Source organism: Maylandia zebra, linkage group LG18 (genome assembly GCF_041146795.1).
Source record: "Maylandia zebra isolate NMK-2024a linkage group LG18, Mzebra_GT3a, whole genome shotgun sequence".
In the NCBI taxonomy this organism is placed as follows: domain Eukaryota; kingdom Metazoa; phylum Chordata; class Actinopteri; order Cichliformes; family Cichlidae; genus Maylandia; species Maylandia zebra.
This window is the reverse complement of record NC_135184.1, coordinates 24753712-24769196: the sequence shown is the minus strand read 5'-3', so window position 1 is coordinate 24769196 and position 15485 is coordinate 24753712. Positions and strand designations below refer to the sequence as shown.

Genomic DNA, 15485 nt, shown 5'->3' with positions numbered 1-15485 from the left:
TCCGTCTCTTTTGTGTTACCTCTGTCGACACCGCAGTGGATTTTAAAACCAATCAATATGTGACTGAAATGCCGGGTCCAAAGTAAAGCACATAGTTTTAAATACAAGAATTGTTTTTAGTACTTGGATGAAAATACTGTAGAACAAATGGATAAATATGTTTTCCCCTTGAGACCCACTCCAAGGCCTTTGCTGCAGCTGCCTTCAGTTACTGCTTGATTGCGAGTTTGTCCTTAAACATCATCTGCTGGGTTGAAAATCAGGTGACTGACTTGACCATTGAAGAATATCTGATTTCTTTACCTTAAGAAACTCTTTGAGTTACTTTGGCAGAATGCTTCTGAGTCATCATCCATTTCAAACGCTGCCTGGTGAGTTTGAAAGAATTAACCAAAATGGTCCCTGGCAGCTCACACAATAGTGTTGTCTATACAATATTTGTCTGAATCTGCGCAGAGAGTATAGCCCTGAACACTTTGTTTTTCATCCTGCTGCTTCTATCAGCAGTCACATCATCATAAACACTAGTGAGCCGGTTCCACTGGCAGCCATTCATCCGCATGTCACAATACTGCCTCCACATATAATGAGATGAGCTTCAGATCAGATGAGCCGTTTCTCCCCTTCTCCACACGTCTCTCTTCCCATCATTCTGGTACAAGTTCATCTTGGTTTCATCTGTCCAAAGATTCTCTGATGTTTTCTGGAAAAGTCTAATCTGGCTTTCTTGTTCTTGAGTGTAACCAGTAGTTTCAGCCTCACTGTAAACCCTCTGTATTTACATCCGTGAAGGTTCCTCATGATTGTAGACCTCGACACTGATACACTCATCTCCTCAAGAGTGTTCTTGACTTGGTTAAATACGCCCAATTACAGCGTCGTTCACTTTAATCAACATTTCTTTTTGACATTCATCATATTGTGAGTTTCAATTAAAAGATACCAAATGCATGGAATAATCATGAAACTGGCGTCACCAGGCCAGGAAACTGCACCTCCAGTTAATTTTAAGCCTCTGAATGTGGCTGTAATTTATGAGGTGCCGTAAGGGACATTATTACTGAAACGCTCTCACACACACTACTGAAATTTTAGCTCTCACACACACTACTGAAATTTTAGCTCTCACACACACTACTGAAACGCTCTCACACACACTACTGAAATTTTAGCTCTCACACACACTACTGAAACGCTCTCACACACACTACTGAAACGCTCTCACACACACTACTGAAACGCTCTCACACACACAACTGAAATTTTAGCTCTCACACACACTACTGAAACGCTCTCACACACACAACTGAAACGCTCTCACACACACAACTGAAACGCTCTCACACACACTACTGAAACGCTCTCACACACACTACTGAAATTTTAGCTCTCACACACACTACTGAAACGCTCTCACACACACAACTGAAACGCTCTCACACACACAACTGAAACGCTCTCACACACACAACTGAAACGCTCTCACACACACTACTGAAACGCTCTCACACACACAACTGAAACGCTCTCACACACACTACTGAAACGCTCTCACACACACTACTGAAACGCTCTCACACACACACTACTGAAACGCTCTCACACACACTACTGAAATTTTAGCTCTCACACACACAACTGAAACGCTCTCACACACACTACTGAAACGCTCTCACACACACTACTGAAACGCTCTCACACACACTACTGAAACACTCTCACACACACTACTGAAACGCTCTCACACACACTACTGAAACACTCTCACACACACTACTGAAACGCTCTCACACACACTACTGAAACGCTCTCACACACACTACTGAAACGCTCTCACACACACTACTGAAACGCTCTCACACACACTACTGAAACACTCTCACACACACTACTGAAACGCTCTCACACACACTACTGAAACGCTCTCACACACACTACTGAAATTTTAGCTCTCACACACACTACTGAAATTTTAGCTCTCACACACACTACTGAAACACTCTCACACACACTACTGAAATTTTAGCTCTCACACACACTACTGAAACGCTCTCACACACACTACTGAAACACTCTCACACACACTTCTGAAATTTTAGCTCTCACACACACTACTGAAACGCTCTCACACACACTACTGAAACGCTCTCACACACACTACTGAAATTTTAGCTCTCACACACACTACTGAAATTTTAGCTCTCACACACACTACTGAAACACTCTCACACACACTACTGAAACGCTCTCACACACACAACTGAAACGCTCTCACACACACTACTGAAACGCTCTCACACACACTACTGAAATTTTAGCTCTCACACACACTACTGAAAAACCAGTTGAACAGGAAGGCATTTCAGTTGAACAGGAAGGCATTTCAGTTAAACAGGAAGGCATTTCAGTTGAACAGGAAGTTAATTCTTGACAAGGAAACTGAAGGAAAAAGTGTTAGATTTCAAACAAACCACTACACAGATGTCTACTCAGCAACCTGTTAGTTAGGGGTGGGTTTTTATAATCGATTTATTGATTAAAATCGATTCTGGCTTGGATAACGTGAAATCGATTCATTAAAATCCTGAATCGATTTTTTAATATAAATTTATTTTACCCGAAATGCCAGAATCTCTGGTGAAACCTCACAAAATTTCAACAACCACCAAACAGCTAAGACAGTAAATGAGAGCAGGTACAGGGCTTCTGCACAAAGACGTAAACACACAGCGCGGACCCGCGGATCAGAATCAGTGTCGCCTTTCTCACCCGACAGCACGGACACGGTCGGGGCTGAAAGCCGACAGCTCGCTGACTCTGATCTGTCGGCAGGTCCGCGCTTTGTTTTCACGCCGTTTTTGCGCCGATTCTAAAGCTGTTAGTTTTATCTCTCTCCAAACAATATTGACTGAACCAGCAGCAAAAGGAGATCCAAACTGCGCTTCACATAAACATCGTCATGAATTCCCTCACTGTTTTGCTTCCACCACGATAAAATCGCACGTCATGCACAGCCCTCTCTCTCTCTTTCTCTCTCTCTGTACTTCAAGAACAGTTTCCCGTCTAAAAATCTGTTTTCTGTATTATTCGCTTGCTTGTTATGCACAAGTCTACTGTTGTTTACAGCGCAGTCGGCCGCTGTTTTTTTTTTTTTTTCATTTTATATACTTCCGAAAAGAAAACCTAATTTCTGCCGTTCAATACTGAATAAATTTAAACTTTTTAAAATTATGCAAAATGCAAAACGTTAGCCGTGTCTCTAATAAAACCGCTGTAACGTCAGAGGTAACGTTCATATGGTTTTCTTTCGTTTTTGATGTACTGCAGAATATTTTTTATAAAATCCCAGGCCAGGAAAACCACCTTCATGTTTTTATGTGTTTTATCTTCAGCTACTTTGACACAAAGGCATCTGCTGTGATGCTCACACCTTTGATAAAGTCTTGCGTGTGTCAGCTTCCTTTTTTTTAAATACAAAAATATGTAAATGTACTGATCTGAATTATAATATTTCTGACTGTCAAAATTCCCCATAATCAAATTGAATTGAATTGAATCGAATCGTGGAACAAATCGATTCTGGACCTTAGTGAGACAGCTGCATTACTTAACAATATATTAGCCTCAGCATAAGTCAAAATTTAGAATAGCGGGAGACGTGCATTATCCTGGTTATTTTTTTGGCATATGTGTTTTTTGTCTTTTTTAGCAAAGAAAAATATCTTAAAATCATCAATAAAACCAGGGAGAGAAGGCTTAGCGTTCCTCCATTTAGCACAATGGATATGATATTTACTCAAAAGTATGATGATGTTAATAATGTCTGAGACATCCAATGCTAGATGATCCATATAAAAAAATTATGATGTAATTCAAACAGTGGCACATCATTAATATCCATTTTTTTAAGTTGCACCAAATACATTGTGTGATAGGGCATAGGAAAAAAAAAGATGTTCTAGGGTTTCATTTTCATCAGTACAAAAAGAACACTGATCCACCTCAAAGCCAAATCTCTTTTTTTAGAAATTCTGCCACAGTATTAGTTTTGTTTAAAGTGTGTTTCTTTAACTTTAGGTAGAATAGGCTATTTCATAAATTTTTAGTATGCTTTATCCAGTGTATATGAAATAACTAAATTAGAACCATGCCATGTAACCATTCTGTTGTAACTATGAAATATTTTGTCTTTGAAGAAACTACTAACAAATTTCGTATTGCATTTTTATCAAACAGCTGACATTGCCCTAGCAATAAATTTGGGAGCACTGATGAGAAATTATTGTATATCATAAAAATTTTAATCAAATGAAGCAGAGGCAGTGGGACCAGTTCACAAAATTTGTTATATTCTCTTTGAGAACAGTTTAGACAATATTTTTCTGAAAAGTCTGTGTAACTTAGAATGACACCGTTATCATCCAACAAATCTGTTATGAATATAATATTTTTGTTCAAACCAGTCACTCTTGAAAATTGATTTTTGATTAAGTGTTATTACCCTATTATTCCATAAGGTTGAATTATGGGGAGAAGTTGTGGGTAAATCTCATTTTCCCAAAAATGCAACGTCTGTTTTGGAAAGTTTGATATCTTTATGGGGATTTTATTTGCCGCAAAATCACATTTCAAAATAAAGTCTAATCCTGTATACTATTTTATTAAACAAGAATCATGGGATGTGGAGCTAAGTAGAGTCTGGCTGTGACAGACAAGATTTTAACCATTTAATTCTAAGGGTGCCAACCATAAATTCCAATTCTGGAGTTTTGATACCACCTTTATTGTATCCCTTCACAAGCTGAGATCTTTCTATGTAATGGGTTTTATTCCTCCACAAAAATTCGAACACATTTCTATTTATGGTTTTCATGGTATTTATCGTTTTTTTATTTCTTATATTGTTTACGTGGCGCAAAAAAGGTTGGGGACTGCTGTACTAGCAGGTTGCTGAGTAGAAATCCTTGTAGTGTTTTGAAATATACCACTTTTTCCATCAGTTTCCTTGTCAGGAAACAACTTCCTGTTCAGCAGAAATGCCTCTGGTTTCAGTGGTGTGTGTGAGAGCGTTTCAGTAGTGTGTGTGAGAGCGTTTCAGTAGTGTGTGTGAGAGCTAAAATTTCAGTAGTGTGTGTGAGAGCGTTTCAGTAGTGTGTGTGAGAGCGTTTCAGTTGTGTGTGTGAGAGCGTTTCAGTAGTGTGTGTGAGAGCTAAAATTTCAGTAGTGTGTGTGAGAGCGTTTCAGTTGTGTGTGTGAGAGCGTTTCAGTAGTGTGTGTGAGAGCGTTTCAGTTGTGTGTGTGAGAGCGTTTCAGTTGTGTGTGTGAGAGCGTTTCAGTTGTGTGTGTGAGAGCTAAAATTTCAGTAGTGTGTGTGAGAGCGTTTCAGTAGTGTGTGTGAGAGCGTTTCAGTTGTGTGTGTGAGAGCTAAAATTTCAGTTGTGTGTGTGAGAGCGTTTCAGTAGTGTGTGTGAGAGCGTTTCAGTAGTGTGTGTGAGAGCGTTTCAGTTGTGTGTGTGAGAGCTAAAATTTCAGTAGTGTGTGTGAGAGCGTTTCAGTTGTGTGTGTGAGAGCGTTTCAGTAGTGTGTGTGAGAGCGTTTCAGTAGTGTGTGTGAGAGCGTTTCAGTTGTGTGTGTGAGAGCTAAAATTTCAGTTGTGTGTGTGAGAGCGTTTCAGTAGTGTGTGTGAGAGCTAAAATTTCAGTAGTGTGTGTGAGAGCGTTTCAGTAGTGTGTGTGAGAGCGTTTCAGTAGTGTGTGTGAGAGCGTTTCAGTAGTGTGTGTGAGAGCGTTTCAGTTGTGTGTGTGAGAGCGTTTCAGTAGTGTGTGTGAGAGCGTTTCAGTAGTGTGTGTGAGAGCGTTTCAGTTGTGTGTGTGAGAGCGTTTCAGTTGTGTGTGTGAGAGCTAAAATTTCAGTAGTGTGTGTGAGAGCTAAAATTTCAGTAGTGTGTGTGAGAGCGTTTCAGTTGTGTGTGTGAGAGCGTTTCAGTAGTGTGTGTGAGAGCGTTTCAGTAGTGTGTGTGAGAGCTAAAATTTCAGTTGTGTGTGTGAGAGCGTTTCAGTAGTGTGTGTGAGAGCGTTTCAGTAGTGTGTGTGAGAGCTAAAATTTCAGTAGTGTGTGTGAGAGCGTTTCAGTAGTGTGTGTGAGAGCGTTTCAGTAGTGTGTGTGAGAGCGTTTCAGTAGTGTGTGTGAGAGCGTTTCAGTTGTGTGTGTGAGAGCTAAAATTTCAGTAGTGTGTGTGAGAGCGTTTCAGTAGTGTGTGTGAGAGCGTTTCAGTAATAATGTCCCTTACGGCACCTCATACAGTAGTGTGTGTGAGAGCGTTTCAGTAGTGTGTGTGAGAGCGTTTCAGTAGTGTGTGTGAGAGCGTTTCAGTTGTGTGTGTGAGAGCGTTTCAGTAATAATGTCCCTTACGGCACCTCATACAGTAGTGTGTGTGAGAGCGTTTCAGTAGTGTGTGTGAGAGCGTTTCAGTTGTGTGTGTGAGAGCGTTTCAGTTGTGTGTGTGAGAGCGTTTCAGTTGTGTGTGTGAGAGCTAAAATTTCAGTAGTGTGTGTGAGAGCGTTTCAGTAGTGTGTGTGTGAGAGCGTTTCAGTAGTGTGTGTGAGAGCGTTTCAGTTGTGTGTGTGAGAGCTAAAATTTCAGTAGTGTGTGTGAGAGCGTTTCAGTAGTGTGTGTGAGAGCTAAAATTTCAGTTGTGTGTGTGAGAGCGTTTCAGTAGTGTGTGTGAGAGCGTTTCAGTAGTGTGTGTGAGAGCGTTTCAGTTGTGTGTGTGAGAGCTAAAATTTCAGTAGTGTGTGTGAGAGCGTTTCAGTTGTGTGTGTGAGAGCGTTTCAGTAGTGTGTGTGAGAGCGTTTCAGTAGTGTGTGTGAGAGCTAAAATTTCAGTTGTGTGTGTGAGAGCGTTTCAGTAGTGTGTGTGAGAGCTAAAATTTCAGTTGTGTGTGTGAGAGCGTTTCAGTAGTGTGTGTGAGAGCTAAAATTTCAGTAGTGTGTGTGAGAGCGTTTCAGTAGTGTGTGTGAGAGCGTTTCAGTAGTGTGTGTGAGAGCGTTTCAGTTGTGTGTGTGAGAGCTAAAATTTCAGTTGTGTGTGTGAGAGCGTTTCAGTAGTGTGTGTGAGAGCGTTTCAGTAGTGTGTGTGAGAGCGTTTCAGTTGTGTGTGTGAGAGCGTTTCAGTAGTGTGTGTGAGAGCGTTTCAGTAGTGTGTGTGAGAGCGTTTCAGTTGTGTGTGTGAGAGCTAAAATTTCAGTAGTGTGTGTGAGAGCGTTTCAGTTGTGTGTGTGAGAGCGTTTCAGTAGTGTGTGTGAGAGCGTTTCAGTAGTGTGTGTGAGAGCTAAAATTTCAGTTGTGTGTGTGAGAGCGTTTCAGTAGTGTGTGTGAGAGCGTTTCAGTAGTGTGTGTGAGAGCTAAAATTTCAGTAGTGTGTGTGAGAGCGTTTCAGTAGTGTGTGTGAGAGCGTTTCAGTAGTGTGTGTGAGAGCGTTTCAGTTGTGTGTGTGAGAGCTAAAATTTCAGTAGTGTGTGTGAGAGCGTTTCAGTAGTGTGTGTGAGAGCGTTTCAGTAATAATGTCCCTTACGGCACCTCATACAGTAGTGTGTGTGAGAGCGTTTCAGTAGTGTGTGTGAGAGCGTTTCAGTAGTGTGTGTGAGAGCTAAAATTTCAGTAGTGTGTGTGAGAGCGTTTCAGTAGTGTGTGTGAGAGCTAAAATTTCAGTAGTGTGTGTGAGAGCGTTTCAGTAATAATGTCCCTTACGGCACCTCATAGTAATTCCTGATTAGACCCCTTGGATTAAAGATGAAAGTCTACACTTTTATTTAAAATTATATGCCACCTTTGTGACAGTGAACAGATGCAAAACATTTTTTAAAAAAGTGTCATTGTCCAACAGTGTATGTATCTGACTGGATGTAGTTTGTAGACAAGCCACAGCTCCTCGTTTCCATCCTAATAAACCAGCAGGTGGCGCCAAACATCACAGTATATGCTCAGTGAAGTGCAATTTTCATAATATGTCTGTTTTAATATGTCATAAAGAAAAGCTGATGAAGTAAATAAAAGAAAAGAAAAAAAGAAACTAGTTTGTGTTATTGTTTGGAATTTCACTAACTGAGTAAAAACATAGAAAAGGGTGCTGGCAGCGTTTGTCCTGTGATATTTCTGGAGCTTTGTCTTTTAATTGTTTATCTTTTACTGAACTGATGTAGTAATCAAAGCATGTGCGTCTCTGTCAGTAAGAAGAATATGTACCTTCAAATGTACATACATATCTCAGCATTTCATTTAGCCATTGCATTATTGGTCTTCATAGGAACTGATTCCCTCCGTCACTAATTTTTTTTAAAACAAATATAAGCTGACAACAAAGACTAAGTAAGAGCCAGAGATGAGGTTTGATATATACTCTACATTTCCCATGTCTACAATATTCAGTTATGAATTTTAAATGCTGGGATGACTCATTGCTTGAACCATGTTTCTTAAAAATAATGAAAACAAATGCTGCATTGTGTGCTATATAATAAACATTTTATTTTTGTGTTTGTAATAAAATCTGTAGTTACAGACATTTGCTTACATATTACTAATATTCCTGAGTGTTTTAGCTTGAGTCCTGGTGTCTGCATTTAAAGAGCTACACATTACAGAACAGAAGCTTTCAAAAAAAACAGTACCTTGACATGCTTTCACATAATAACAGGGCAAAGTACCAAATGCGAAACGGGAAATGCATCACAGAAGCAGTTCACTGCAGCAGTCGTATTGTTGACAGTAAAATGCCTTAATGGGCAGTCAGAGAAAGCAGCTAGCAGAAACGTGTGACTGTAAGGCACTAATGATTCAACTGGTTAGTCAGATTGAACTATGACACACAAGGTAAAAAGATTATCAAAGTTTAATGATCCTGCTGAGAAAAACGGATCAATGCAGCACCAAATGCAAAAGAATTCAGCCAAGAAAAATAAAAAAATATATATAAATAAGAATGCAAGTGCTGAGAACTGATTTTAACAAGCTTTTTTGACATGTTAAGTAGAAATACGTGAATAAAAGTAAGAAAATATATGAATTACAGCATCATGTGCATGTGCAAAACAACAACATTAAACCAGAAATGAAAAGGGGAAACTGTACAATACAATAAAAACATTTGCTTAAATGACTGACGAGCTATGCTTATTGCAATAAGTACCACAACCTATGACACAACAAAACAACAATTCCTGGTGTTACTGACAGTCAGTAAAGCTTACTGCATTAAGAAAAATGTAAATATATTCGTACTCTGCCAGCAGATGGCAATCTTAAAATATATATATTATCTTATTTACAGGCAAGCCTTGGCAAACAAACAAATAACAGCGTAAGACTGCAAAAGACCACATTAACGGGCGAAGTCATATCTACAGCTGAAGCACAAGTGTAACAGTGATTCTCAATGTGTACGAAAAGGAGAGCTGTCCTTCAATTCAGACACTGTGTTGAATGATTTGCCAAAAAAGAAATTTTAAATTCACATAAAAAAAAAAAAAGTACATTCTGTCGTTAAACATTCACAAAGAACTTACATAAAGTATGTGCATCACGTACAAATACGTAAAGGGCAACACAAATTCCTGGTTGTGTTTAGAAAAAAAATAGAATTTTTGACGGCATGCCGGCTGGTGAAAGAAAAAAGTTGGGGTTTTTTTTTTTGGGGGGGGGGGGGGGAGATGAAGGTCTGCAGCACGCTCAGCAGGAGTTCGCCAGGCCTGTAAGGATGTTGCCAGGAGACCTGCGATACTGAGCCTTGGTGTTAGTGACGGCCCCGTGCTTCTGTCGCAGGTGAAGCCTCAGCTGACTCTTGTGTCTGAAGTGGAGGTCACATTTTTCACACTAAAGTAAAGGAGAAATAAAAGCATTATTTAGAATCCCTGTTTATAAATGGACAGCTCATATCAGCTAGCTCTTTCGAGGATTACCAGTCAGGAATTATAACTATTGACAGGCATATGGATCACCGGCATGATGGGATTACTCTGTTTTTAGCCAGCAGACACGTTGGATAAAGAGGGGAGGGTGATTAGGAAGCTTACATGATAAGGCTTCTCTCCTGTATGAATGCGCATGTGGCTCTTGAGTGTCTGAAGGTGACGGAAGTGCGTTCCGCAGATCTCACAAGGGTACGGTTTCTCCCCCGTGTGAATTAACACATGTGCACGAAGGTGGGCCACCTGCGGGAGAAAATGACTAATGTTAATAATGAGGCTACACTTGAAATTTTTCCTAAAGATGAGAAGGTGGTTTTTTTTGGGGGGGGGTTCTTCTCCTCACCTGGACGAATCGGGACCCACACGTTTCGCACTTGTATGGCTTTTCTCCAGAGTGGATACGAGTATGAGTCTTGAGATTGGCTGGCCGGTTAAACTGAGCTCCGCAGATGTTGCAGTGGTATGGCTTTGCACCTGGAGGTTAAGGAAAGCAGGACCATTCTTAATTTCGTTGTTCTCATGACAATGACAATAAAGTTTCTGATTCTGATTCTGATTCTGAATACAACAACTCCCTTCCTTGAGTTCTGAAAATGAGGCAGAGCCTGCAGTGACTCTTACCTGTGTGAACAGTCTTATGGCTGGCCAGGTTGCCCTTGTAGCGGAAGGCAGCCTGGCAGCAGTCACACTTGTATGGCTTGTCGCTGTGGACCTGGGCCATGTGCTCTTTGAGAGAATCTTCGTCTGAGAACTTTGAGTCGCACCCGTTGCAGATGTAACTGTTGTTTTCTGCAAAAAGAAGTAGAAATAAATGAAAATGTGACTAACAATGACACAAAATCAGATCAAAAGGCTTCTTAGAGCTTAAAGACAAGCTAACAGTTTAATATTTGTGCGTTCCTCTTACCACAGCTGGAGGTGGAATAATCCGAGTGTAGCTTGGTGGAGTCATCTTTGCTGTATGAGTCAGGAGACAGGTGGCCTGCTTCCATACACTGAGGGCTGTCGCAGCCACATGTGGAGCATCTGTTGTTGCTGCAATGAGGAAGACGAGCAACATTAGTATGAAGTTACTTTAAGCTCCTTAACGTCATAAAGCGCTGATTTCACATTAGATCTGTCTGTGAGCTGCACTTTTACCTGACACTGCTGCAGCTTGTGCTGTCCACACTCTGAGACCTGGGACTTTCTTCTTGATGGTCACCAGCTCCTTCTTCTGCCTGGGCATCGCTGTGTCCTCCTGCCTCACTGCTCTTGCCAGGGCTTGGTGTAGGGGACATGGCGCCGGTAGCATTAGCGTTGTTTCCTTGAGCCTCCTTTTCATTCCCATCCGAAGTCTGGTTCATAACGATGAACTTGTACTTCTTCCAGTTGCGGGCCTTCATATCTTTGGGGCAGTCCGATTGCCACTTGAGGCTCATGCTTGCATTTCTGCTGCTGCTCGACTCAGTGGGTGAGTTTGGCTGGCAGTCAGATCTAAGGGGGCTCTGGGGGCTGCAAATGACACCTTTGTTAAAGCCTGGGGACGTTCTTACACAGTTGGTTTGTGGGTGCTGAATGCTGTCTTCCTCCATTGGAGGAACAGGTCCTTGAAAGCTGCTGTGAGCTACTGCCGGGCGGATGATACTGGGGAGGTAACCGACATGGGATGGGAGTGAGTGGGAGATAATGGCATTGGACTCATTGTGAGCCATGTTGGTGGTGGGTACTAGTGAGCATCTAATGTTCGGAGAACCTTCTAATTTCTCAGCAGCAATACAGACGTCACCATAGACGTGATAGGAGCCAGACGTGTTGATCCCCCTGAAAACACTGGGCATGTAGCCTCTGGACTCGTGAGGAAGGGGCATGTTTGGTGTACAGTTGTTTACATAGTCGGGCCTTAAAGCAGAGATTTCTTCAGCCAGATGTAATGAGTTCCTCTGTATCTCTTCACTCTGCACGCTCCTGTAAAAACACATTCATCTCTAAGTCAGATCTCTTTAGTTTTTCCCCCAAGACAAGGCATTTTCTTTTATTTATTTTTTAGGTTTTTACCTGGACTTAATGAATCTGTGGCAAGTGTTGGCCACGTGTTCCATCTGGAGGTAGATGGCTGTATTCAGGGTGGTCACGACCACAGTGTCGTTAAGGTTCAGACAGGATGTGTACATGAAATCTAGAAGGATGGAGAAAGCCTTGGGGTCTACTTTGGGGTCTAAGCTGATGGCACTGAGGTTTGCATTCTCAGGATCCATGAACACGGAATAAAAGAAGCCACTGTAAAACAGAAAGAGAGATAGTTTGGTATGAGCTACGAAACCAAATTTCCCAATTCCAACTTATTCACTATAAATAATGACATAGTAGTTACATATATAGTCTTGTGTTGGTGAACTCGAGTCAGATCTTTTGACAGTGTATACCTGCAAGCCACCAGGATGGCCTTGTGAGCTCGGAAAAGCTGTCCGTCCACCTGTATGGACACATCGGTGAGGATGTTCCTGCTGCGCAGGCGGTTGAAGTTGAGCAGGACGTCGCCTGCATGGCGTGTGAACTGAATGCAGTCGTCTGCAGTCGTGGCCATGCTGTCATAACCTGTGCAAAAGTTGTAAAGGGTGTGATCAATATGGAAAACTCTACAACTGACCCACTGTGGGCTGAATGTAGGAAGAAAAAACAAACAAACAAACAAGGTGAAAATACAGTTACACGATTTTATTGGTATGAACGTTTCAATTATTCCACAAATAAAAACCTGGAGTGACAGAAAATTTTAATTGGTTCAAAACATGCTGCTGCTGTTCAGTATGAGCCACGTAGCTTCAAAACAAACTTCAAACCAAAACAGTAACAACGTTAGGACAAAAGGAGGCGCCATTGCAAAGAGAAACGCAAATAAGGGAGGCTCACTAAACCTTTACAGCCCTGCTCTGACAATAATTGAGCCTATATGACGGTGATATTACAGAGTACAACCTCTAATCAGCATTTCAACATATTATGGAAAACAGCCGCACTGCTTCACTGGGTCAATGTCAACACAAGCTTCTGTCAAGTGGCAGCAAATCTTGACCGCGGGAAATAAAGCGCAAACATAAAACAGTAAAACCGGTGACTTAGTGTGTCCGTGTCGCAAGTGTTTAACTCGTCTCGTCTTTCCGCTGCAGCGGCACAGCGTGTGGACAAACACAGCAAACTATCTGCTGGCAGCCCACAGTCCGTGAGCGCGTTTGACGTTGAGCACATTCCGTCCCGGCTGCTCAGATTAGGTTGCCAGCGCGCACAGAGAGGTTTCCTGTTCCCCGATTTAACTGCAATTCATCTCCTTTAACCCATTAACATTCACTCCCCCTCACCCCACCCAAACAGTTGTTTCTAAACCTTCGCAGTTTCAGACTAAACCGAGGCGGCATGATTTCGTAGGATGTGATTTCAAGGAGTGGCGGCTGAGTAATCTCGCTGCTGTGCGTTAAAGCCGAGCAGGTCAGCGCGAGCCCTGTCAAGTATGGAAATACTACTCAGCTGTCATGTCCGAAGGGCTGTCGCGAAGTTTCGTAATATGTTTTCATTGTGTTTAAACACCGATTGCGGAGTTAGAACTGATGGTTTACGAATCAAAGATCAAAAAAAGTAGTCGGCTCAGTTTGAAGGGCACAATTAAACAAGTGAAAATAGTGTCGACAAAAGAAATACGCAGAGGAAATCTAGATGTTGACTGAACTAGTCCGACCGGTCCTGTTGCGCCACTGTTTCCCGGTTGATATGTAACCTCGATCATGTGAAAGGGTGGTATCAACTAAACAGCTTTTTTAAAATAATAATAAATAATAACACAATAAGACAAACAGGCCTCGTGAGCTGGAATAAACACATAAAAGGAAAGTTTAAGACCGTCTTTACTAACTATCCCATCTGAACAGCTACCACGGCTCACATCGTTTACTTCACTCCTGGCTAACGGAGCCATAAAACCTTCGCAATAATGAAAATAAGTGGCACAGAAATTAAAGGAGAAAGAAAGACATAGAGGCGAGGAAGCCACACGAGCATCTGCTACTTCTCTACACTTCTGAGGGTAATGCTGAGAAAATAGGAAGGGAAAAAAAGTCACCTTGTAGAAGTTTCCTCGAAACTCTGTGCATCACTAGTTCTGAGAATCCAGTTCTGAGAATCCAGTTCTAAGAAACAGAGCGGCTCAGTTCTCGGAATTTCAACACAGGGCCGTACCATCCTCCGAGCAGCGGAGGAGCTGCTCTCCGCCGCCGGCGGCCTTTCAGCCGTGGGCCCGCAGCACTGCGGGGAGTAACCGACATTTGATCAATAAACGCCGGGATTAAAACACAGCTGTGGGGTTATTAAAGCCCGTGTCAAAAATCGCAATTTTTAATGTGTTTTTTTATTTCCCGTCTGACTTCGCATCCCCCGCGAAGTGGATCAGTCCAAGTACAAGGTCAGCTGACCGAGTTATAAATACCGAGGGGAACATGAGCGCCTGCTGTAGCTCTAAAACCCTCCCATACGCCTAAGAAGAGTTTAGATGTCATCTCACACCCAAATAATTCAAACGCTAATAGCGGCTTACTTGTTTGTTTTGTTGTTGTTTTTAACACGTGGGTTTCATTTCACACTCGGCTTGCCCTAAAAATGCCTTTCCATCGCTGGTTAAACTCGATTAAGATCACTTCAAACTGAAGCATTTTCTTTTGATCTAGTAGAAAAGTTCTACTGATTATTTGTTCATGTGTTAGAGATCATAACCAAAACGCGATCTCACATCATACACACATTTTGTGTGAAGAATCGCACAAACACTGCCTACTATAAAGGCCTACTTTAGTGTCACACATGGGCTGTCTAAAGCGATGCATGTGCATGTGTACAGCCCTCAACTCTCCACAAGGCTGAGATACACTCGTCTGTGTTCCAACCACTTCCTGTCTCACCATCAGCAGCTGCATTTTAATCTGGTTTACACTCAGAACACCCCGGGGACTAATCGATGAGTCAACAGATCTTGAACTAATTGATAATTATTGTGCAACAAAGTTCCTGAATAGGTCCTGAACTGTTTTGAAAGTCTGAAGATATTAACGTCACGGTATGAAAATTATGAACAGACTGCGGTAAAGTTTATGGCATGTTCCTAGATGCACATGCACTTCACTAATGGCTCACCCCCGATTAACTCAGTGCAATCTGCAACTCATTATCTGCTTCCTTGTACCAGATATTTGTTATTGTTTTTGTCCTCCTTTAGGTGCGGAGATAGTTTACTTATTAGTGAGAGCTCGGGATTATATGTACACAATAATCTGCTTTCTAACCTGTTCACACCAACAAATATCGCATTTCTCCCCGAGCATTAAACTTCATCTGGGATGTAGGGAGAAGGATATTATATAAATAACATAGTGCATGAACTTTGAGTTGTACTCATTCCTTCTTGAATGAAAACACCATCAACCCTACACAGGTCACAAGTCTGTCACACGATTACAACATAGAGCCAGACAGCCATTCACAATTACTGTCAGTTCAA

At 41.7% G+C, this 15485-nt stretch overlaps 1 protein-coding gene across 1 annotated transcript; it reads right to left on the bottom strand.

Annotated features, from left to right (window-relative positions):
• Positions 1–8871: 8871 nt before the first annotated feature.
• On the bottom strand, positions 8872–14157 carry bcl6ab (BCL6A transcription repressor b). Its single transcript, XM_012916438.5, has 9 exons — positions 14058–14157; positions 12370–12541; positions 12002–12223; positions 11105–11911; positions 10872–10999; positions 10586–10753; positions 10308–10438; positions 10070–10207; positions 8872–9869 (listed from the first exon to the last, which is right to left on the bottom strand). Exons 1-9 carry the CDS (start codon positions 14086–14088, stop codon positions 9726–9728), a joined length of 1941 nt encoding a protein of 646 aa, XP_012771892.2. The 5' UTR covers positions 14089–14157; the 3' UTR covers positions 8872–9725.
• Positions 14158–15485: the final 1328 nt, after the last annotated feature.

Coding starts and splice junctions, on each gene's coding strand:
- bcl6ab (XM_012916438.5), bottom strand. CDS start 14,088: ATGCACAGAGTTTCGAGGAAACTTCTACAAG. Junction 11,912..12,001: donor CACAGATTCATTAAGTCCAG/GTAAAAACCTAA, acceptor GTGTTTTTACAG/GAGCGTGCAGAGTGAAGAGA. Junction 11,000..11,104: donor ACAAGCTGCAGCAGTGTCAG/GTAAAAGTGCAG, acceptor TCCTCATTGCAG/CAACAACAGATGCTCCACAT.